Here is a 24,343-nt window from a genome sequence, read left to right as displayed (position 1 = left end):
GATCTCCTCTGAACATCTAGCTATGGTGTTGACAGCTGCAGTCCCAAGGAGACAAGGAAAAAGAAGGTGAAGGACCCATTCCTCCTCAGGCCTTGTCCCACATCTTTGATACGGGGTGAGAGACCACACCTAGCCTGAGTCTTGGTTTTATTATGAACTAAAATAATCCTCACAGATAAATATATTCTGGAAAAATATAATCTCTATAAATCCATTTGTTTTTAAAGTCTAGCCAGTATTTTGTGTGTTGTTTACCTGCCAAGAGTGATGTTCAAAGGAGGTCAGTGCTAGATGCGCTTGACAGGTCCAAAGTCTTCTCCACCCGGAGAAATTTGTTGGCATTACTATTTCTCTATAATGATATTCTTATAATTCCTCATTCTGGAATAAACGCGCGGTGTCGTGCTGCTGAATTAGAGATTTTGTCAGTATCGTTCAGGAGGCAGAAATCCTGGCCCAAATATTACTCATACCACTAAAACGACTGCGTAAAATTACAGCCAGCCTCAGTCGACCTATAAATAGAGGAAAAAACGGCGCAGAAAGGGTTTCACCATTGCCCTTTCTGTGCAGAAGGCGGCTGCAAACGCTTCCCCCCGATGCCGGGCCTGGGCCGGGGGCCGGCCCCCGGCGGGCACTGCGGCGCCCCCTAGCGGGCACACGCTGAGGGGTGGGATCGTCTGCCGCCACCGCGGGCCAGCGCCCCCCGCCACCGCCGGCGCCGGGCCCTCGGCCCCACCCGGCGGCGGTGGCGCCGCGGCCCCCGGCGCCTGCACCCGCGGGCCCCAGGAGGGCGGCGGGGCGGGCGCAGAGCGGTAGGCGGAGCGGGGAAGCCTCCTGGGCAGGGCGGAGCGGAGGCCGGCCCCGCCGTGTCATAGCGGCCCCGCCGGGCCGGGAGGCGATCGCCATGGAAACCCAGGCCCCGGTTCCGCCCCTGCCCGCCGGGGAGAGCGGCGGTGGGGCGTGGGTACCGCCGGGAGCCCGGCCGGAGCTGCGGCTGGGCCGCTGGGAGGCGGCACCCGCCCCGGCGGCTCCCGCCCCGGGCACCGCCAGGTAGAGCGCGGGGCGGGGGCGCTTCCCGGGCCGGGAAGGAAGGGGGGGCGGGTGGGGCGGGGCGTGCGGCGCGCAGGCCGGGCCCGCTCCCCCGCCGCCTGCAGCCGCAGCCCGGCCGCCCACCTGGTGCCAGGTGCCCGCCCGCCCGCCATCTTCTCCCGGACCCCCGGCGCCCGCCGCCCCGCGCCGTGTCCCGCGGCTGCCCGGCGGCCCCCCGCGGCAGCGGAGGGGAGCTCAGATCAGCTCAGCTCGCCAGGGCGGGGCTTGTTTCTCGTCCCCGATCCTCACGGAGAGGCCCTGACGTGTTGCCATGGCCGAGGGAGGCGCGGCGGCGGCGTGTTTCAGCGAGGATGATTTTTACTGTCCCGTCTGCCAGGAGGTGTTCAAGACGCCCGTGAGGACCGCGAACTGCCAGCACGTGTGGGTATTCCTCCCTGCCGCGCCGCCCCCCCGCCCCCTTCACAAGCCTTTCCCTCGCCGCCTCCGGTTCTCTGCCTTCTACTTCTCGGCCCCCCCCGCCCCCGGCAAAGCGCACAGACCCTCGGCCTGTAGCCGGCCGCGCAGCGGGAGCCGCGGAGCTCGTTACCACCCGCCGCCCCGGGGGCTGAGGAGCCGCCGCCGAGCGCCGGCGTGAAGGCTTGCTTGCGTGCGAAGTGCTGCCCCAGCCTCCCCTCGCCTCTTTCTTTTGTAGCGAGCGAGGACCGGTCAGTTAGGAAAGCCACCGCTTGAAGCAAGCCCCCGGTTGTCGGATCGAGTTTGACGGCCGGTGAAGACATCTTGCACATCTAACCTAACCCGCGTTTTTTAACTTCAGAGTTTCCTGTTCGTTTTCGAGCAAGGACCATAGCCTAGCTGCTCTCTCTTTTCAGTTCATCCGTTCTGCGTTTTTTCGGAGGAACACTTAATTACAAAGTACTACTTTGCAGAAAAGCAAATAGCTTTGGCGGTTGGTGTGCGAGGAAAGAAAGAGAGCGAGCTGCAAAAGCTCTTTGGAAACGCGTGCTAAATGAAGCTTTGCAGTGTTCTTGGCTCCACTTAAGGACAATAAACAGGAATTACCCTGATAAGATTTTCCAATGTCACGTGCCTGCTGCACCATTTAATATCTCATTAATGATCAATCCGGTGTACAGCTCGGGAATACTAGTCAGTAAATAGTAAGATCTTTACCTAAAGTGCATTGCCAAGCTCCCTTAATTTCCGTATACTTCTTTGTAAGCACCGTTACGTCATTTTGCTTATATTTATAAAGATTTGTATTCAGTAGACTATTACTCAGATATATATCTTCTTTTTCCCAATAATCACCCAGCTCTCTTCAAGGACAAAGCATCTTACTCTCTTCACTTTGCTAACCTGTGTTTGTGGTAACTTTTTAATTTAGGTTTTGCAGGAAGTGCTTCTTGACAGCTATCAGAGAAAGTGGAACACATTGTCCTCTCTGCCGGGGGAGCGTGACTAAAAAAGAAAGAACATATCCCAAAAGGGCTCTAGATGTTGAAAACAGTATGAAGAAAGCTTCTGGGGGCTGTAGATGCTGTGAGAAGCAGGTAGAGTAAAACTTTACAAGAAGTTGGATAAATTTTTCTTATTTTTGACCACACACACTTTTACTGTGTGTCATTCTTGTCTTGGAGCTAAAGAGCCTATAGCAGTTTGAACTTAGCTTGGTATGGCATCTGCATATACTAGGCATGCAGTGCCTGCTAGGCATGCCTAATGTGTAAACTGAAAGAGGATCTTGTATTGTCTATAAGGACTTTTTAGGTGGAGTGCCAGTTCTTCCCTAAACAATGCAAAAACTGGATATAGCTATAAAACTGGCAAAAGAAAAGTTAGACAACTGAAAATGAAAGTTGCAGATATATGGAAAACCTCAGAAACTTTCACTATGGAAATGAAAGTGCTTAGACCTACTGTAAAATTTCATATAAAGCCCCAAAATACGGGTTGATTATTCTCGGTGTACATACAATCATATGTAATTCCCCCCCCCCCCCCCCCCCCCCCCCCAGTCTGTTTACGTTCCCTTCATTCCCTTTGTATAGGGGTCATTATTTTCAGAACATTGGGTGAAATCTTGACCCCCACTGAAGTCAAGAGTAATCTCTCTTCTGGTATAAATGAATGCAGGATTCCATCCACACATTTTGTTTACATCAAATCCGGGTCGTCTTCATGTTTGTTTCATTTCACCTGGGACTTAGTTCTGCCAATGTGAAGATTAGCACTAGTGGAAAGCTGAGCTGCTTGTTTTGTTCCACGTGATTCATTAGGATGAAAAGCTGAGAGAAAGAGAGAATAGCAAGTTGGTAAACTGGAAGGAAGAACCAAAATGGATCCCCAGAAGAACTTTAATGGAATTTAGGCACAGGCGTGTGAGATGTGTTCTTGTTCAGCCTCTAAACCTGTGAGCACTTTCTGATAGTGCTGTTGGACCTGAAATTCTGATTTAGGGCATGTCCAGCACAGCTGTCTTCTGATAAATCTAGAGCAACTCAATCGTCTTAGCTTGCATTTAAGATGGATAGGCAGCCTTAAGTTGGTGTTCATTCACCTGTTCCCCACCTCCACCCCCAAAGAGAAAAGTTATGTATTCTCAGAACACACCTAACGCAAAAAGATTTTGCTCTGCACAAGGTAACAGCAGGCCAGAGAAGACTGAAGGAGCGGTGGTACTTATCCCGTCCTCATGGCCTGTCTCTGTCATAGCTCATCAGTTATTGATCCTGGATATGGGAGGTGTAGTTCCTGTGACTCTGTTTCACTTAAATGGAGTTTACTTGCATCTTTCACCCCTGAGAGAGCTCTCAGATGCCAGGATGTTGGGGGTTTGGGGAGCGGGAATGTTCTCCAGTCTCACAGAGTGACAGAGGCTCTATGGAAAAATGATTGAAGATCTCCTGTCGGGGAAGAAAGTGTTCATTCTGAGAGGGGAGACACAAGTTCTGGTTTCTGCTGCATATGATGTCTATATAATTCCTGCATGCACTGCTTTCTGTTGGCAGAATTATCTCTTCCTTCTATCCCCGGATTGTTTAGTATAATTTCAATAATTTGGCATTTCATTTACAGGTTAGATTTTCGTGGATGAGACAGCATTATAAAACGTGTAAGAAGTATCAGGATGAATATGGTGTTTCTTCTATTATTCCAAACTTACAGATTTCCCAGGATTCGACAGGGAACAGGTAATCAGGGTGTTTTATGTATAACAATGCATCTTCTTCTTCCCTCTCCCCGCCCCAGGAAAGTGTTGTTGTTTTTTTTTTTTCCAGGGCATGCCTTCTTTTTACAATAATCATTGTCCATATTTTTGTGCTTCAAAAAAATGACAGTTTTTCCAGGTCTTTTTCTTTACTCTTAGCATACAGAAGAAAACCTCTCTGCATAATGGTTTGGAATGTCTTCTAGGGACTCTCCTAAAAAGTGTATAGTATTTGTAGCTTGCTTTTCTTGCCTTGACAGCATTTGAGCAGTTTACTTTGTAACATATTTCATAATATTTAGCCTCAGGGAAGTTCCCTTCTCTCTTTATTCCCCCCCTCCCCTTTCCTAAGTCTGTTTTAGTGAGTATCCTGTTTCAAAACATTGCTGTGCAAGCTTTTGCTTTCTGATTGAATTTCTTTTGAACTGATCTCTTACAAAACATATAAGGAACTCCAGTATGGTACACACCATAAAATACAAATGACACTTACCATTTGTTTTCAGGCAGTAAAGCTAAAGAACTTTCTTTTTCATACCTTCTCACTGATGTATTTGGTTTGGTTGGGGATTTTTGCTTATTTTTGAAGACTTTTTTTTACATATTAGTTTCATAGGGCTTTATTATATATAGCCTGTCCTTTATTTACATTCTTTTGACATCTATTTTCAGCAGTCTGAACTTCTCTGTGTTTGGTTTTCAACCCATCAGTATATTGAAAGTAGAATTTTAAGCTGTTACCAGAACCAGCTGCAGCAGTGTTTCACCGAAGTGTCTGGATGTTGTTATATCACTGTTTATTGACTATGCCACAGTAGAATACCTGTGTTTATAATATTACAGAAGTATAAAAAATGGACTGTGACCAGATTTGTGACCGCAAATATTCATGTTCTTAGGATGATCAGCATGTCTGAGCAGTTCATCTGGCTTAGCTAGAGGTGCAGATATGGTTAAATTTACTTTCTAAAATATTCCTGTCTGTCACTCTTACTTTAGGAAATAATTTATTTTGTGCTCAGTGTAAGAAAATTTATCTTGCTGTAGTTTAAAGTTGTGAATTATCTGTGTAAACACATGACAGTTAAATGCCTATTTACATGGTCCTAAGTAAAAAAGCTTAGAAAATGCTACCTGTCTTACATTCATGTAGTTCATAATGCTTTTTGAGCTACTTGGCTGTAATCTCCATTACCATTCTTGTTGGCTAAATGTTTGTTGCGCTATATACCACTTTCCTATAAAGTTGTGTAGTATTCCACCAAGGGTCACCATGGTAACTGAATACTGAGGCATACCTTGATCCAAAGGAAAAGCTGTGAGAGTTAAAATATGTGCCATTGTATGTTTTGCCTTGAAATTCATGGGACTTAATGGATTTCCTCCCCCCCCCCCCCGCCCCGTTACTGTTAAATTTTTAAAACTTTTGAAAGTGGAGTAAAATAATCTCAAATTTCTTTTTTTTTTTCTTGACTTCCTTTAAAGTAGCAGGAATGATGCAATATCTGATAATGGCGAGATGGCTAATAATCAAATACTTCAAGGAGAAACAAGGTAGGCTGCTTATTTTTCTATACTTACTATTAAAATAGATCCAGGCAGTCATAGTGCAAGCTTCTACTAACTTTAAAAAAAAAACACCACACAAACACCTACAACAAGTTGCATTAAAAAAACCCACTGTCATTTCTTCTACATTTACATCTATACATTAGAATTTGGTTTTTTTCAGTACTTTCCTGAAGGATTTGCACTAAAAGATGTTACCAGTAAGTAAGAACAGGGTGCAGCTGCAATTGGAACAGAAGAGTTTTCTAAAGTCCAAATCTCAGAAGAATGCATTTAGGCATACTGTATTGGCTTTGTGTGGCAAGGTTTTGGTAGCGCGGGGGGGGGGGGGGGGGGTGACAGGGGTGGCTTCTGTAAGAAGCTGCTGGAAGCTTCCCCTGTGTTCGAGAGAGAGCCAATACACATAGAAATAATAAATGTGCTTTAAAATTGCAATTTGGAAGTAGCACTGGAACTCCATTAGATCCGCTACTATGTCAATGAGGTAGGGTTTTTTTGTTGTTACCAAAATAAGGGAGAATAATGACAAGATAACAGTTGAATTAAGTTTTCTGTAACACTGTTTCCAAACCTCTCTGTTCTGTTTAATACTGTGTATTTCTGCTTACAGTGGACACCCAACCTTCAAATGCCCCCTGTGTCAGGAAGCCAATTTTACCAGACAACGCTTGCTGGATCACTGTAATAATAGACATCTTTATCAGATAGTTCCTGTAGTAAGTAGAGTTGCTTATGTATGCTTCTTAAGCTACTTTCATTACAATTATGTGAATAATTTTAAATGTGCAGTAGCTACTCTATATCTGTGAAGATCACTGTGGACTGAGAAAGACAAGATACTTAATGCAGGGCATTTAACTTGAGGAGTGACTTTCATGTGAAAATGTTTCTTGTGCAGCTTCTTGTTGGTTCTAAGGCATTTCTGACTTAGCTGTCCCATTTATCTTGATGTGAAACAAACTCAGTTTTTGAGCCTGACACTTATTCATTTAGCAATTCAGATCTGTTTATATAGAATCCCATTTGTAACCTAACTATTGTTTCATGTGAAACTTACAGTTACTTGAAAAGTAATCTAATGTAATCAAACAGACTGAAGGAGAAAAATCTGTTTGGTTTTCTATTCTTTTCATCTGTATAGGGTGTGTTATTTTTTTCTTTCGGCTTACTTGATCATCTCAGTTGTATGAAAATTCTTCCAAAAAATAAGTAGGATGCAGTAATCGCTTTCTTTTCTAAATTTTAAACAACAGAAATTGACAAAAAGAGTGCCAGACAGACATGATAATCCTCCACTCCTAAGGGAAACACTCAAGAAATTAGGCAAGTTGAAATGTAATTTTTGAGTGTTACACAATTGAGGAAAAGAACACTTAGAACTATGATTTTATGTGAACATCTCTACTGTATTTTGGTAGTGGATGAGTAATAGACTAGTTATTCCTGTAGAACATGTCTTTAATGTATTCTGTATTGCCAGTAACTCTTTTTTAATTCTCTCTCTTTCCCCTTCCCCTCCAAATTCAGATCTGTCCTATTTGTGTATCTCTTCCTTGGGCAGATACTAACCAGGTTACTAGAAATCTTGTTAGCCATCTAAATCTAAGACACCGGTTTGACTACGGAGAATTTGTGGTAAGCTTTTTCTTCTTTGATGTGTAGGGGAATAAATGGTAACTTTTTTCTATAAATAAAAATGCCCAATAAAAAATTTGTACCAAACTTGTTTGTGCTCTGGACATGCTATGTTTCTGCTCTGTACAGAACTCAGAAGTAGGTCTATCTGTTCTTAAACTTTCCATCATCAACTTGAAGTGCTACTGGGAATAGGCGTTGTCAACTGTTAAGCTCTGCTCCAAACTGATGACTTGAGTCTTTAGTTTAGTGTTCTCGATCTGAACTATTTGTTCCTCCAGAACAGTTTATTACTGCTGTTTCTGGGGGAAATAAAATAGATGCTACTCTGTTTTATTGACATTTTTGACCTTTTATGGCAGAAATGGCTAAATCATAATTCTCAGGACTCAAAGTGCAGCATGACTAGTTGGTATTCCTGCTACAACCTCTCTTCCAGTATGTTGTGAGAGAGGCTGCAATGTGAAAAAGAGATGCATCATTAAATCATCGTTCTGGTTGCCTTCTTTCAGGCTCACTTTGAGTAAGTGACCTTGGAGTAGATGCAGGACTACATACACAGATGTAGTCAGTGGGTGAAGCATAAGTCAAGCCAACCAGCTTAGTTCTGCACGTGGGGTCAGAGAGCTGGAGAGTTTGTATTGTAGTTTCTACAGAGTTTGACAGGCTTTGGGGTACACTGCTTGAGCTTTGTGTGGGACAAGCATAGTATTTGAGGCATAGGCAGCCTCACTGGTTAAAGATGGCAAAGATGATGCGTATTGTTCCTTGTGTTGAGTGATCTGTGACAAAGGCATGAAGAGCTAGGAGATTGATACAGGGGATTGGGTTCTTCAACATGAGTGCATCTTGCATGTTTGAGGATGTAAAACTGGTGATTGGAATTCTGATTTGGGGAAGCTGCCAGAATTGCACTAAAAAGGTATATTATTGCACTAAAAATTGCACTAAATTGGTGTAATTGCACTAAAAAGGTGTAATATGCCATATACTCTGTCATATTAACAACTTGGAAGATAGCTCTTCAAAAGTAGCAGGGCTAACCACCCATCTTTTGTGATACGTGCTTGCTGTCTCATTTTAAGCAGTATATTCTCAACAATCTATGATTACTATTGTCTGGGGATCGCATTCTGTTTTTATTAATGGAGGATGTTATGGCTGGTTGGAAGCCCTGTTATAAGACTTGTGTGACACAGTCAGCTTTTCTGAGCTGGCTATTCTGTAATGTAATTGAGCCAGGGAGAGAAGATGAACCCTTCTGCTTAATGAGCCTTGTCCCACTCATCTGATTCTTCTCCTGTCTCATGTCTCTCTTGGTACTTGGTTAAATAAAAGATACTGTGCAACATGAACAATTGTCTAGTACACATAAAGATGGAAAGTCTTCATCTAGGTGCCAATTCCTCTGTAAAAATGTGGAAAATGAATGATTAAACTAAGGACTATGGTGCATCTTGAGTATTTGTCCATGTTGATGATGTTTTCATTTTGTTTAGAATCTTCAGCTTGATGAAGAAGCCCAATACCAAAATGCAGTTCAAGAATCCTGTCATGTGAACTTTTAAAGTATAGCCCCCCTTCATCTTACTGATTATTTGAGAGAAAAATTACATTAATTCTGTTGGTGATTTGAAGTGTATATTAATAAAAATGGTATTCATTAACCACTTTGCAGGTTTAACTTTTTTCCGCGCTCATAAGGACTTTTCATAAATGATTTTGCTGAAACTCAAACCGTTGTCTTGATTTTCTCTGACTTTTACTACTCTGTTAATTACATGGTTTCTTTTATTAATGTCAGATATTTTAATTCACCAAAACCAACTTTGAAAGTATCTTTAAAAAGGCATGCAAAGATGCTCTGTTGCACTGTTGAGTTTCTTTAAGTTCAGCTGTCCTCTGCTAAGATATCTATGAGATAATAATTTTTTTTCTCCTCCTGCCCAAGGACAAGGTTTTATTTGATGCTGTGATTTGTTTTTTACCATTACTATGTGAATGAAAATAACAACAACTTAAAAATATTTGTTTTCTATAGATCAACAATGCAGAGCAGGTTTTTTTCACCTTTCATTGAGAAAGTATGATGCCATTGCCTAGGAATAGTTACATCTATTTTTTCCCTTTTTGGAGCATAACTGAAATAGGATGCTTGCTTACTAATGGGTGAGGAGTTTTCCCTGTACTCCCAACTATTAAGGACATACTTTCTGAGCAATTCAAGATGACATGCAAAAGGTATACTTTTTCGGTATATGACTGACCAGCTAGTTTTTCATTTTGTTGGAGCTTTTTAAGAACTTTTGTTGTTGCATTTGGAATTCAAGTTTTGGTTTGTCCTGTCTTTCATGGAAGGCTGTGTAACTGGAGAACTAATTGGCTTCAGACCTACCAACACTCAGAAATGAACTTGTTTATTTTGGTAAGACTGTTTAAAACTTGGACATCTCCTGCATCCAGTTGAGAAGAAAAACTTGCTCTAAAATAGTTACCAACACATTTTAAGAGTTCCTATTCTAGATTTCCATGTTCCCAGCAAGTCCGTCATTAAAATCAGAGAAAACAGAGCAATAATGCGATTTTGAATTTAAGTGGAAAATCCATTTCTAAAAGAACTGTAAGGTCTTTTATTTAATACTAATTAGGAGAAGGGGAAAGAAAGCTGCACAGCTTACATTTTGGAGGTTTAAATAGAGACTGTTCTGAATGTATACCTTTTAGGACTAACTCTTCATCCTGTGTCACCATCACCCATTGTTAAACTATTGTTCGTAATGGGTATTGTATATGTGGTGGAAAACATCCCCTGTAATTATCCTAGTCTAGTTAGTGATTTATGTGTAATAATATCAGTTGTGCAGCCGAAGCACAATCTGCTTCTTGTGCCCTAGCTCCGATTTGCTCTCCAAACAGAAGTTTTGATTATTCTTTAAATACTGGGATATTTCATATTCCAAAACTGGTAAGTTTGAAATGCCTCATTCAGCAATGTAATGGGTTTCAGAACTGAATTTTCATGCTAGTATGTTGAGTGTTGGAACTAAAACACTATACACTGTAACTTGACATTTCTACCTTATATTTTTTAAGAGTGTCAAATATTACTGAAGCCATAGCTGGCTAAAATACAGAGGAAGTTGGCTATTTCAGAAATGTCTAAAGGTTATATCCTTTTTATACAACTTAACATGCCTTGCATTTTGTTACTGGCTTAATACAGTATTTTGACAGGAGGCCATGCTTGATCTTGTACTCCAGCTTCCCTGTTTGCCCCCCATACTCTTGTCTGTGTATTCTCACTCATCTTTCAGCTCTAGTGCTCGTGTGACCACATACTGATTTGGAGTGGTTCACTGATCCAACTGAAAAGGTTGTTCAGATTTTTGCTCTCTCTTTTGCTCTATAAAGCCAACTATGAAATAGCGCCCTTAGACATAAAGGGATTTCAAGGTAGCCTGATGCTAAAGTTTTAGCTTTTTAAAATAAAAACACATACCGTGGTGATTTTATTACTGCATACATTTCTTAAGGAATTTAATAGTTACATGTAAGTTTAGTTAACTTTTTTAGATTCAATAAAATATTTATATGATCTGGCAATAAATGCCTACAGCCAATACAGATTCAGAATGCTTCATGGACACTGGAACTAGTTATTTCTATTACTTGAATATATCTTGAGAATTGCAAATGAAATGACATCTATTTTAAAACTCTGGGAAACAAATTTTTCTATAGCAATAATTAGTTGTCACTTGATGCATAGTTGCTGAGCATTTTAGTCATGTCTAAATGTTGAGAGACTTGAATACACATTTTAAAGCAACCAATGTGTATAAATGCAATATAAAAAACCTTACAAAATGTTTATCCTCTCTATTTGCATACATTAAAATCTGTATTGGCAGGTGCTGCCTTGCTTAAAATTTTATACTTTTCATATGAAGAGATTGCATCCAATACATTCACTAGGTAAGTGTTTAATGAAAATGAAGCAGTCTATTTAAGTATGCTGCTGTTGGTCATGATCTTTCTCACTGAAATGCAGACATGCACAAAAAGCTGTGTATTTGTGATGGGTGATGCTTGTACTTGAAACATGCAATCTTTACTAGAAGACTGCTGCTTAACAATGTTTTCATGTTCATGTTGCATTGTGTATGGTTTCAATATTATATATTATGGTTTGAATTGTACCTTCTATTTTTTCTCCTATTAAAGTATTTTATTTTCTGTTTGTTGTTTTGTTGCATAATAAAGATGATCAGTCCCCTTGATGCTACTTCTTCCTTTTCGGATGCTTTCTAAACTTAAGTACATGGTCAGTTGTATGCCTTCACACTTCGAATGATTAGAATGGCGTGTATGCTGCTGGAACGGATGAGTTGTGGCTCATGATCCATTCATGAGCTGACAAGTTACCTTATATCACATCTTAAGATCTTTCCAGGAAGCAGAAAAGATGATAGTTGGCCAAAACTTATTTCATGCTTCTTTTCTCCCTTCCGTGTTTGTATGTTGCTGTCCCATGTAATGTTAATAGAGAAATAACATCCTAAAGGGAGAGAGAAAGAGGTATGTAACACTCGGGGCCAATAGCAAACCTCCTTATTTAAAGGTAGATTTACTAAGAAGAGTTAATGGTTTTCTGAGAAAAGAATTGTCAGTAAGTTTGGGCTGGTTACATTATTGGACCAGCAAGGTGCCATCTAGATGACTTCTCCTTCTGCCCTGTATTTTTGAGCTGAAAAACCCTTTGGTTATTTCTTGTGCTTTTACATTCTAAGGACATACAGAGGATAATACGGTTATGAAATTGACTTAAAGTCTTGTTTTGAATGATAGAAATACAGCAATTGTGTAAATTTACTTTTTATTAGTTTATTGTTCTTTCCCCTTCGAATCTAGTTTTCTGAGCTCTAAATAAATCACTGTATCTCCTAAATCTGGTTATAAGCCCTTTGTTAGAGATTCCATTTGATTTTCTTTCCCCTCAGCAATGCATATTTCATGATTTAGAGAGAATGCACTCAATGTATTTAATTCTCATTGGCAGTATGTTGGTTATAGGATACGTGAGCTCTGTAGAGCTCCCCTCTGTCCTGCTCCAGTCCTAAGCCAGGGCTTCATTCCCAGGGAGAGAGGGGGACTTCTGTGCACCCTGGTCATCTTCTGACAGGTAGTTAGGGCTAGAAGGTTTTCTGTATTTGGGAAGCGTTCCTGGGTCCCTCTTTTTAGATGTGGCTTTTCAGTCCAGTGAGATTTAAACACATGAGTGAGGACTCTGCTATAAAAGAGTATGGCTAGTGTATTTTTTATATCATTTGTTTTGTGCTGAAACAGACACTCTAATTCATGGATGCTCTTAAGAGATGTGCACTTTGCTATACCTTGTAAACACTGTGCCATTTGTGAAATGACTGCAGAACCTGGCAGCCAAGGTTGTTTTGTTGCAGGCAAGCAAAGCTACAAGAATATCTGACAAAAGCATCTTCAGGTTTCTTTTAGAATTGGAGAAACTAGCAATGAAAGGGCACAAACAGTACATAGTCTGTTCTCCGTACAGTGTACATTTAAACTTGCCCTAGGTATCAGGTTTCTTTTGTGTGCTGTTGTGGGTATGTTTGAAAACACAGGAGACAAAATTCAGGGCCTCTACTATGAGAAGGCTTTTCAATAATGTTAAAATTGCCACTTCCCAGTGAATTACCAGACTCTTACTAGGGTCAAAGCATGGACTTTTTTTCCCCCCTCATGAGTAAAGTAGGTCTGTACTGTTTCTTACTCTCCTCAAACTGTAGGTCTGGTTTGGATAGGACCAGTTTTCACCTCTTCGTTTTCCAGCCCTAACCAGCCTTATTCTATCTGTAACATTTTCTCTCCCCCCTCCATTAGGAAATGGCCGGGGGGGGGGGGCAGAATTCGTCGCTGCCAAATACATTCTGTGGAAAGCATCTAATTCCATTTTAAATCTCTGCCTTAAATCCTCTATATATGTTTAGGATGCATTCCTCAGCTCCATGAAGCTGCAGGTCATTTCCCAGGGCTTAGTGACAGAGTACTGTTTTTATGAACTTGCTTAAGCTTATGAGGATGCTTGGTCACTGAGAAAAGTGCTCCTCACCATTACTTTACACATTTTCTCTACTCTGTGTTTCTGTCTCTCTTTTTTTCATAGAAACATGGAATGGTTTGGGTTGAAAGGGACCTTCAAAGACCACCTAGTTCCAACCCCCCCTGCCACAGGCAGGGACACCTTCCACTAGACCAGGTTGCTCAAAGCCCCATCCAACCTGGCCTGGAACACTTCCAGGGATGGGGCATCCACAACTTCTCTGGGCAACCTGTTCCAGTGCCTCACCACGTGTTTCCTCTCTATGTATTTCCCTACAGCAATTGTTGTAAGTTTACACCATTTGTTTCCCTCCCACTCGGCTTTCTTTTACAGTAATTGACAATTAAATAGCTAAGATTATATTACTTAGCTACTAAGTTTGTTTCATATTCTGTATGTTTTATAAGCTTCTCTGGCCGTGGCCTCAATATTTTGGGGCTGATGTGGACCTTGGGTAAATACAGTAACTAAGAAGCTTAGCATCAATAATTTCCAGAGTTCACCTGCCTTGTTGACTTCTATGGCTGGAAGAGTTTCTATTTCTCGGAATGTGTTTGCAGTTTGAAAGATTCTGAAAGTCTTACCGGTCAGATTTTATTGCTTTTAAATGCTCTTTAAAGCATTTACTTTGTTGTTTTCTCTAGGGGGGGGGTGGGGTCTTATTTTGGATTGGAGAGGTTAGGATGATGTTTAAAATCAAAAACCTCTCATGCAGACCGGTTCTTTAATAGTAATGGGCACTTGTTTTTCAGACAGCCTTGTATTAGGTTCTCTGGTTTTGCAGGTATGGACAGAAGACAGCAGAAAGATGGTGGCTTCTTTTCTCCAGGGTAACTGTTGTGGCACTAGCGTCACAGAAGGTGCGATCTGTGTGCCACCTCAGTTGTGAGACTGTTCAAACTTCAGTAGTTTCTTTTAGGAACGTTTCTTCTTTCACAATTCAAACCACAAGAGGGCACTGAATATTCTTGGGATGTCTCTGAGTAAGTATAGTATTCAAGGATGCTAATTCAGAAAGTAGTTGTACTCCGAGACGCTTTTAGATACGGGATTTCTATGCAGATGTTTCACAGAACGTCGTAACTCTTTCACGTGTTTGTTTTAGGGGTGAAGGGAGTGGCTGGGGTCGTCCAAACCCGCAGAAAGAATACTTCTAGCTTCCTTTGAAACCTCAAGCTTACAGATTCACTCGTGGGCCTTCTCCCCTGCGGCAAGCCAGCTGTGCTCCCCCGGGACTGCGCTCCGGGAAGCTCCCGAGCGAACACCGTAAGGCCTTCAGGCACGCCCCGTTTCCTCGCCAGACCTTTCCCTCCCCGGAGGCGTTCTTCGGAGGTCGCCGGTAAAAGCGGGGCGTTGCAGTGCGCGCAGGAGTCGCCGGGGGGCAGCTGAGGACCGCCGCACTCCGCCTGCCCCGGGCGCCCGCGGCGGGGCCGAGGCTGCGCTGCGACTCCCCCCCCCCCCCGCCTCACGCACCGCACGCGTGTCGGCGATCTGGCCGATTCCACGTCCCGGCCGCTGCGGTGAGGAGGTCTGCCTGGCGCCGCGCACAGGTACGCTTCGACCTCCCTTCGCATTGCTTAGGTCTTCCAGCTCGCTCTCTGGCTGGGCGCGCAACGGTTCGGGCTTGCTGCGGGCCTCTGGCACCAGGAGAGAAATTCTGCCGGCGAAGGCTCACGCTCGGTCGCCTCGGCGAGGGCGAGGCGTCCCTGGAGTACGCTTCTGTCGCCGCATGGTACTCAGTGGCCAGCTACGGCCACTTCAGTAGCCGCGTACCGCTCACAGGTTGTTTCGCACTGGGGTCGGATTCACAGTCGCCGTAGAATAGGTTTGCGTGAAAACGCGTCAGACGCGATTCCGATTCCCGTGAAAGGGGGAGAGGTGTAATCCTGTGTGAGTAATTATTTAATTTGCAAAGGATTGTCTTCGCACACAAAGAAAAGGCAATGGTTGAAGTACACGTCTGAAGTGGCAGTGGGCAGGAAGGGATGCAATGATGTCATACACCCAAGCTTCTGCTGCTTGCTTTTTAACCTTGCTCTTTCATTTACCTGTAGCTAAGCAGTGCGAGGAAACGGAAAGTCTGTTTCGTTTTCTCGATAACTCTTAATCAAAGCAAACATGTCTAGTTTGCCCCTCTTCAAGAAGATGGAGCACTTGTATTTGATATCTGTTGTAATTTTCACTTTCTTGTATTAGATTCCATGTGACACCTGCTAGGTTTGTAAACAGCAGAATTTCCTAACTTGAAATACTGCAACTTGAAACATTTTGGATTTGATTGCGGGTCTCTTATCTTGCAGGTTCATCTGACAACTCTTATCTTCGTTGGTGCTTTTGCCTCATCAGCCAAGGAGACACTATCGCAGTGTTAGCCCCATTTAGGAGGTTAACTGAAAAAGTGAAATGAATTTGTGCAAGATAATGCAGGAAGCTTGAGGCAGGCCAAGGAACAATCCACTATCGAAGAATAACAGACCATTTGAATATCTTCCTACTCTTTAATGTTTGGTCTATAAGCACTGCTAGGTGGGGTACATCATGCTCTACAAGCTGGCACCTTTCAAGATAATTTAATGAATTCCTATCACTTGAAGTTGACACTGAAACTTATGATCAGTCAGGTTCCACCCAAAGGTCAACAAGCAACTGTGAATCACCATTGTTTGCTGAGCAGTATACTGATAGCAAAATTATCAAAGCATCTGTGCTGAAATACAGAAGATCAACAAAACTGTTCAAATATGAAACTACCTACCAAAAATGCTAGAAAATCACTGTCCGTATAGAGCTATTTTCAATTGTTTTTATGGTTCTCTGTAGTTAGCTGATATTGCATTTTGAAATTAGGTGCCTTTGGCTTTTAAAAAGAGCATTCTTGCTTTCCTGTATTTCACTCATTTTTCTCTCACCAATCTCTCTGCCCCCATTACTGTCTCTTCCCAGATTACTACCCGCAGACGTAGCTATATGAAGAAGGCTAAAGCAGGTGATGTTTCCCATCTGCATTGGACAATGCCTGATGAACGTTCCTTCTTTTGCAGTGAGGCAGGGGATAAGCACTGCAGTATTATTATTACCTGTGCTGCAGTAGCGCCCACCGGCAGCAGTGCTACTGGGCAGGCATAAAGAGATGGTGCCTGTCCAAAGGAACACGCCGTCTGCTCCGCAGTGCTCCCCATCTGTCTGGTGCTAGCAAAGTGACCTCAGCAGGAGATCCAAGCGGTCACTGCAATAGATCTGCAGCAAGCTCCACATCAAGTTCTGATGTCTTTCCTTTTTGTTGCTTCTAGTGGGAGCATGTGGGTCTATGGGGAAAGAAATGCAATTGACTGGCAAAAGCTCAGATTTTGCAGGTGTCTCTTATAGTTACTCAGGGCTCATTAGATAGCTTAGCACCCATAAAAGTTGTGAAACATGCTCAAGGCAAAGAATTGCAAGAAAGGAAAAAGCAATCAACCAGTTAAAGACCTGCTCCTTCTGCTTTGCATTTAATGTTTTTACTTTTCCTCAAACACAGAGCTTGTAGTCAGGACACTGGTGGACTCTACCTGCAGATCAAAATGGTAATGGAAATAACATCCTTGAATTCCACAGGTCCCTGACCATGTCAAGAAAGGACGTGAGTTACCTTTGGCTGTTATATGCCCTGGTAACGGTAGAATAAACACATAATCTAAGACTGTCATTCTTTTTGTACATCTGAAAATGCACACCATCTATTCAAATGTGTTGCACTATCCTTTATTAATTAATCTCCAGTAATACTGGGTTATTTCTTACTGTGGGCCTTGGTCTTAGAAGTATGATATGGCTATAGTGCTTTTCATCTTCAAAGAAAAATGCAAGGAGTCATGTAGCAAAACCCTTAAGGAAAATAAGGGGTAGGTATGTTGCCTGAACATAGACAGTAAGTCAGTGATAAAGCAAGATGTTTGTTATTGTAGAGAACCTGGTCACAAAAGTAGATAAGGTCTGTAGAAAAGATCTTCCATGATTAGATAGAAAAAAAACTTCCTTAAGACTGCCCATCTATTTATTACTTTCTCCTCAACATGTATTAAAAACCCATTTAGCTACTTCATGGGTGACACTGAAATTTATGCCAAGAACTTCCATCTTAAAAGTCCTGACATTCTGTTGTTCCTGTATTGTTTATTTTTCCATTGCGTCTTGTTTTATTACGCCAGATGACTGGTTGAGATGTCAAAACTCTGAGTTTTAATTAAAAAGCAGTCTGAATTGGAGGAAAAAACTTGTACAGGGACTGTATTTTACAATGCAGGGTTAGCATATAACTTTGGTGACTTCTTTGTTTGGTGTCACTATATGTCAATTCCAACACCTTCTCATGTTTTCTTTGGGTAACTCACTTTTTAGCCAGTCCTGGGAGCAGCGATGGTCATGACACAGAGGTTCATACAGCCCTTCTTTGTGACAGGACAGTCATCCTCCTATCTCCTATTGTGAAGTGGTTGGTGTGAGGTCTCACTGCTGGTTGATGCATCTTAGAAGTGGGGATGTGGGAACAGAGAGCAGATTGTCTTGATTATTTGCATGTGAAAGGGATCAAAGAAGTAGAAAAACAGGCTTTTAGGCTTTCTTCCAACACCAAGTAGTAAGACCAAAAAATGTGCTATTTCTTTTGAGTTCATCATATTCCACCATCTCAGGAAAACACTTGTAAGGTACTATAATCAAGGAATAATGGGTGCAGCTGCATTAATCTTTTAGTTTTGATCAGGAGTGTATTTTTTAAGCAAGCATCATCATCATCATTCCCACTTACCATGCTTTAGTTCACATCACAGAGCAGTTTTGGAGTGTCCAAATTGAATTCCTTTGGTTTGAAACTAAACCAGAATATGTTCTTCAGATCCCTGCCTAATGCGGTCCAGTTGCCACCACTGATGTCCAGTCATTGGGATCAAATCAGAGCCAGCCTGAAGTAAACCCCTTTGAGATGTGTACAGCATAGATGACAAGTTCTTGACACCAAAGGTTTCAATGTACGGATCTGTTCCAGTTGGTTGGAAGTACTTGTTACTGTGGTCATAGCCAATCTAACCTAGAGAGCCTCCAAAAGGAGAACTACCATCATGTCCCAGGAGCTGAAGATGACAACATGCAGAATTCAAGGACTGCTGAACTTGCAGAAGAGATCTTGACAAAATAGCTGTTCAACCTTCTAGATATCACTGTTCTGAGAACAATTGACGCCATCTTTATTGGTGGGTAGAGGATTACAATACTTACTGTTACTTTTGTAGAAAAAAACATTATGAGAGCAACAATATCTACAGCTGCTACTTCTCAATGGATCAGCAATGAAATAAGCATGGATCTGAGCAGCTAGAAATTGCTCAGGTGTCCTCATTACTTAGGATCAACCCATTTTTTCTTATCAGCTCTGATACTTGAAATAGTACGAGAAATATTATTAATTTTAATATAATCACTTGGGAGTCTGTATTTAAAATACAAAATCTAAATACCATTTTTAGTTTTTATGATGGCCTAACCAGGTTGTTGGTCTGGGAAAGTAAAAGGTTAGCCAAGTCTGTTCATACAATTAACACAAGTACCTTCAGTTTAAGTGTAAGAAGAAACTGTGGCAATTTCAGCACTCTCTGGCAGCTAGTAAGTACAAGAGATGGCTGAAGTTGGAAGAAACTAAAATTCCAAAGAGTCACAGACAGTGGTGATAGTACAATAGTACTGACATTTTAAAAATTAATTTGTATAAATAATCCCGAAGAATACCGTTATTTGAGTTAAAGTACAGTGTTTCACATTTATCAACAATAGAAATGGCATTGCCTTTTCTAAAAGCAAGGTACTGAAATTATGTTGCTGACAGATTTTTTTTTTTTATGTGCACGCATTTCTCATTTTCACTTTCTGTCCAAAAATACATATTTATTAATACATGAATGTCTTACCTGCCAAGAGTCTTGCTGGCTTTCAGTTGTTCAAAAGGTTTTAGTCAGCTTTATTCACTGAATCACAGGATGGTTGAGGTGGGAAGGCACCTCTGGAGATCGCTTGGTCCAATCCCCCTGCTTGCAGCAGGATCATCTGCAGCAGGTTGCTCAGGACTGTGGTTGGGTTTTGACTGTCTGCAAGGATGGAGACTCCACAACATCTCTGGGCAACCTGTGCCAGTGCTTAAAAACCCTTAGAATAAAAAAAGTTTTCTTATGTTTAAATGCAATTTCCTGTATTTTAACGTGTCTGTTTCCTCTGCATTTCCATTTTCTTGTGTCCATTTCATCCTGTGTGTCAATTTGTGTCCAATATTTTTTCTCACAGCAATGCTTAAAAATAGTTAAAGTATATGTTAGTTATCATACTAGAGTAATGATGGACTTCGCTTACTGGCCAAGAAAAAGTAGGTAAGTTAATTGTTGATGAGAGGACAAAGGTTTTGATTTATGATACTTACTATCTTAAATACCAAGTTGGTCTGAAATTCTGTCCTTGCAACTGCTGACTGAAGAACAACATGGTCTGGTTTTCTGTGCCTGCACTCCTAACTTTGCTTCTTCTTCAGGTGGTCTGGAGTCAGGTAAGAAAACAAAGAATGCATATTCTTTATATGATCAAGTAAGCAATGCAACTTAAGATGAATTTGAGAGGAAAAGACTTATGTATATTGCTTTTGCAAAATAAGAATTTTGTTGTCATCTGCATGGAAGAAAGAGAAAGATTTCTGTTTCCTTGGGGTCTTAGTGCTGCTATTTTTAATAGGCCTGGCTATACATGGGAAGAGCTTATCTTGCATTCCTCATCTAATAAAAATTTCCACTAGTATTTGAAGTAACGTTATCAGAATAGCAAGTCTGGGGTTAGAACCAAGATAAGTATTAAAATTTATTTTGCTACTCCATATTTGAATGTAAATATGATTTTTTTTGCTCTAATACAAAATATTTGATAATGAAATTGATGCCTTTTTAGCCACTGGATATACTTGTAAATGACTGTTCCTCCAATCCAGCTGAACTATTTAATGCCAAAAAAGTAACAGTTGAGGTTTTTTATTTCCTGTCTTTTGTAGTGAAGTGTAGCATTTTGCTCATCTTGTGATAATTTATTGCAGAGGCCAGGAATTTTGGTGATACACAATATAATTAGTTTGGAGAACAAAAACCAATAGGTTGTTGAAAGCTCATTTCAGCTGTTCATAGCTTCACGGTAATCTATAGAGTAAGATATTACTTATTGTGATATTATTTGAGTGGAGTAACGTTATCTATTTTATGTTATCCAACTTAACTGTCTGATTCTATGAATCCAGCTCCAGTATCTCACTGTGACAGTCATATCCCCTTCCTCTCCACTAACACATGATCATACATCTCCCGAAGTCAAGAGCTCAACCTCATGTCCCCAACTTTCCCATAGTGTTCCTATATCCCCCACTACCCCAACCCACATTTCTCTTGTATTTCTGCTGCCCATCACGACTACCAGTTCCTCTATTCCCAACCTTTTTGAAACTCAAGTCTCAGCCTTGTTTAGATTCCTCTGCAGGCTTTGTTAAAGCATGTAGTAGGTGATGAAGGCTGGTACTAACATCTACAAGTTATCACACATCGCACTGACTGGTAATAACCAGCTCCTGCGTGAGAGAGGGGCTTCTAATCACCAGGGCTAATTATTTCATTTTCATGTGCCTTATGGCCAGGAAGAGCTTCTTTTGTATTTCTGGATGCCAGTACTAAAAGTTACATAGTCTGGAGAAAACACTGATAAGTTAGGGTGTCTCATCTAAACTTGTTGGCTATACTCCATCTGAAGTCCATGGTGAGGCAGGGAAATTTTCATCGGGTGATTTATTACATCCTTGAATAGCTGTCCAAGCTAGGTGAGGTGGATCATCTTCTGGAGATGCCAGCGCATCATGGTGGTGCCATACCTATTTCAGGGACAGCTAAATTATGTACGCAATTACTCATTGTTTTCTCCACTGATTACTGAGTGAGTATACTTACCTTGTTTTTATGTGACTAAAATAGATGAGTTGTTTCCCACATGTTCAAGATGCACTTGAATTATTTACCAGTTAAATGTGCTCACAAGCCATGGTTTGACCAACCTTTAATGTAACTTAATTCACATAAACCATGTTGTTTGCCAAAGTTAGGGACTAATATTATAAATGTTCAGATTTTTGTGTGTGTGTAGATTTAAAGGTAGCATTGCTTAGACTAAATTAGATTCCTCTTTGGTATACCGCAAGTAATACAACCTTCCTCAGTGTGTGAGTGTGAATCTGTTGTTTATTTACAAACCTTTTAGAGACTAGGAATGCATCATGTAGGTCTCAGTTGTCAGGCTGGTATTGAGATGGAAGCCGTTACTACTCAAATGAGTAATACTCGTACACAGAGATACTCCTTTTGAAACTGAGTATTTTGCTGTTGAGATTCACAGGACTGAAGACCTAGTTTTGTTGAGAAGGAAGTGGGAAGGAGTGGTGAAAGGATTCCTTCAGTGTAAAATGTTCAGTGACAGTTTTCAGACACTGAGGACCAACCTGTATTTCAGTAGATTGCTGAATTTGGTATTCTCCAGTCATGGTCTCACATTTTGGTTTGTGCACCAAAAATGCTGCTGGACTTAGCTACATTGATTTTGGTTTGTGAGCTTTTGCTGCTGATAGAGGAGCTTTTCCACGAGCTAGCCAGTTTTTACCTTTAGCACAGTTATGCTTTCTGATTAGTCGATATGGGTACATTGTAGTTAATAATTATTGAGACCGTAGAAACATTTTACTCTCCATTAATGGTTATAAGAGGATTCAGCATATATAGGTATGATTCTTCTCCTCCATCAACAGTCTTTAACAGAAAAGACGATAATGTGATTTTAATCTTTGAATATTGCAAGCTTTACTTGTAATTTTTTTCTTCCACATATAGCTAGAAATCTGTGTGAGAGTGGGAGTTTAAAAGCAAATGAAGTCTTCAAAATGTGTGTTACACACTTTGCCTGTGTGCTTTCAGCTTGTTTTACAAGCTGCACTTTCATTTCAAAACTTGAATACGTGGTCTGGATACTGTCTTATGCATATCCAGTGATAACGAAAGGTAATGAGAGGATATACATGCAATAAAACTTCAGAATGTAAGAGGAGTCTATTGACACTGCAGATTTATGGATGATTTGTTTGGAAAAGATATTTTGGTTTATTAAACTGTATCTGTATACAGTTATATACTTATTCTTTTTTCTGAAGTCCCCATCCATATTTGTCATGTAGCAACGTAAACCTGAATAATACCAGTTAACTCAGTGAAATGTGAGATCAAAACCAATCCTTCAGCATTTGCATCTGCCCAAGTCTGGAAACAGTTTTTCAATCAACTTGGTCACTTTTCCACAACGACACCGGGTTTTTAAGAGTCAGGTATCTTAAAATCTACCAAGTATATTGAAACAACCTAAACCTGGGAAGTAAGTACTGAAACAGGGTTGTTTCAGGAGAAATTGGGTCAGGAAACAAATTCTACTCAAAAGTTTTTGTAACCAACACTTCAGGGTCAAAATCCTGCCTTTAGACTGGGCAAGGACATATGTGGGTGGTAGTTTTCATGAAGACAATCAAGAAGCAGAAGAAGTAGTTGATTAAAAACTTTGCCTGTTTATATAACGTTTAGATATTAAGCATTTGATTATGCCAGCTCATACCAATTAGGCATTATCTCTCTTAAACCTATAAATTATAGCCTCCACTTGCTTAGGCAAAAAATGGTTTTCCCCTCTTAGGCAATCAGAGTAAATGATCAAAATCTGACAAAAACTGTGAAGTTTGAATTAATTTTAGTTCAGGTGAATCAAAATGATAAAATGAGATTTCAGGCTTTTGTATTTACGATATTTTTTTCTGCCATTTGCTGAAGTTTTCACAAGACAGTCATTTCAGATTGAAAATGAATCTTTCATTAAAAAGCTGAAACGGGACATTCTGACATTTTCAAAGCTTTCTTTCTGAACCTTTTCCAAATGAAGAAATTTTATTGAAGTTGGGTTTTTTTCCTGCATTTGGTTAAAGTTTTTATATGAATGCTGACAGTTTTAGGGCCCACAAAATATTTGCCCTTGAAATTGTTCCTATCATTATGTGCCAAAAGTCAGGTCTAGAAGAACACGTACATTTGAATCTTTCTTGAATATTCTGGCCATACTATTTTCTTATCCAACATACAGATGGTAGAAATTACCACAATTAATATTCTTGTGGTCTGCATGGACTTGAGTTTTGCCGTTTTTCGACATTCTGATCTTGTACTGTTCATTGCTTCTATTGGAGGTTGCAGATGCTTATCACACTGGAAAAGTAAGTCCTGCATGCAAAACTGCATGTACAAAAGATAACAAATTATTTATATGGAGAAAGAAGAACAGTCAGGGAGTGGGAACTATAGTAAAAATAAAAGTAAAAATCCCATCCTGCTTTGCAGAATTGCTGTTATGTCTTACCATTTGCTCTGTCTGTAACCTATATTGCCAGAGCTCAGAATTTAAGGGTGTTTTTTACCTTCAGTTTGTGAACTTCTTTTCAAACATACGAATGCAAGACTTCTGGTGAGAAATAGGAAAAGCCACCCAGCAACAACTGCTTAGAGAGGCTGTTCATGATTTTACTCGCTGCGTGAGAAACAGTTGTGTAGTGTTATGTCAAGTATACCAAGCCAGTCCAAAATGAAGTGTCTAGTCGAATAAAAGAGTATAGATTATATTCTGTAGGCATGTTA

General features: G+C 40.9%; 2 protein-coding genes across 4 annotated transcripts in view; both read left to right on the top strand.

The window, feature by feature from the left end:
• The first annotated feature begins 820 nt into the window (after positions 1–820).
• On the top strand, positions 821–11,701 carry RNF138 (ring finger protein 138). Of its 3 annotated transcripts, none has more exons than XM_030012289.2 (7): positions 821–1,473; positions 2,438–2,603; positions 4,129–4,244; positions 5,747–5,815; positions 6,441–6,546; positions 7,392–7,465; positions 8,965–11,701. In XM_030012289.2, exons 1-6 carry the CDS (start codon positions 1,364–1,366, stop codon positions 7,428–7,430), a joined length of 606 nt encoding a protein of 201 aa, XP_029868149.1. In that variant the 5' UTR covers positions 821–1,363; the 3' UTR covers positions 7,431–7,465; positions 8,965–11,701. The 3 variants fall into 3 exon arrangements, with proteins under 3 accessions (XP_029868149.1, XP_029868148.1, XP_029868147.1); XM_030012288.2 differs by having other exon boundaries at positions 822–1,473; positions 5,750–5,815; positions 7,358–7,465; XM_030012287.2 differs by having other exon boundaries at positions 825–1,473; positions 7,358–7,465; positions 8,965–9,132.
• A 4,906-nt stretch (positions 11,702–16,607) lies between these two features.
• The window catches only part of MEP1B (meprin A subunit beta), a 30,656-nt gene continuing 22,920 nt past the window's right edge, over positions 16,608–24,343 (top strand). Inside the window, exon 1 of the mRNA XM_041123214.1 lies at positions 16,608–17,202. Coding sequence (XP_040979148.1) covers positions 17,188–17,202 — 15 coding nt within the window. The 5' untranslated portion in view covers positions 16,608–17,187. The remainder of the gene's footprint in view (positions 17,203–24,343) is intronic.

Source organism: Aquila chrysaetos, chromosome 4 (genome assembly GCF_900496995.4).
Source record: "Aquila chrysaetos chrysaetos chromosome 4, bAquChr1.4, whole genome shotgun sequence".
Lineage (NCBI taxonomy): Eukaryota > Metazoa > Chordata > Aves > Accipitriformes > Accipitridae > Aquila > Aquila chrysaetos.
Note: the sequence above shows the minus strand (reverse complement) of the source record. Positions and strands in the feature narration are given on the sequence as shown.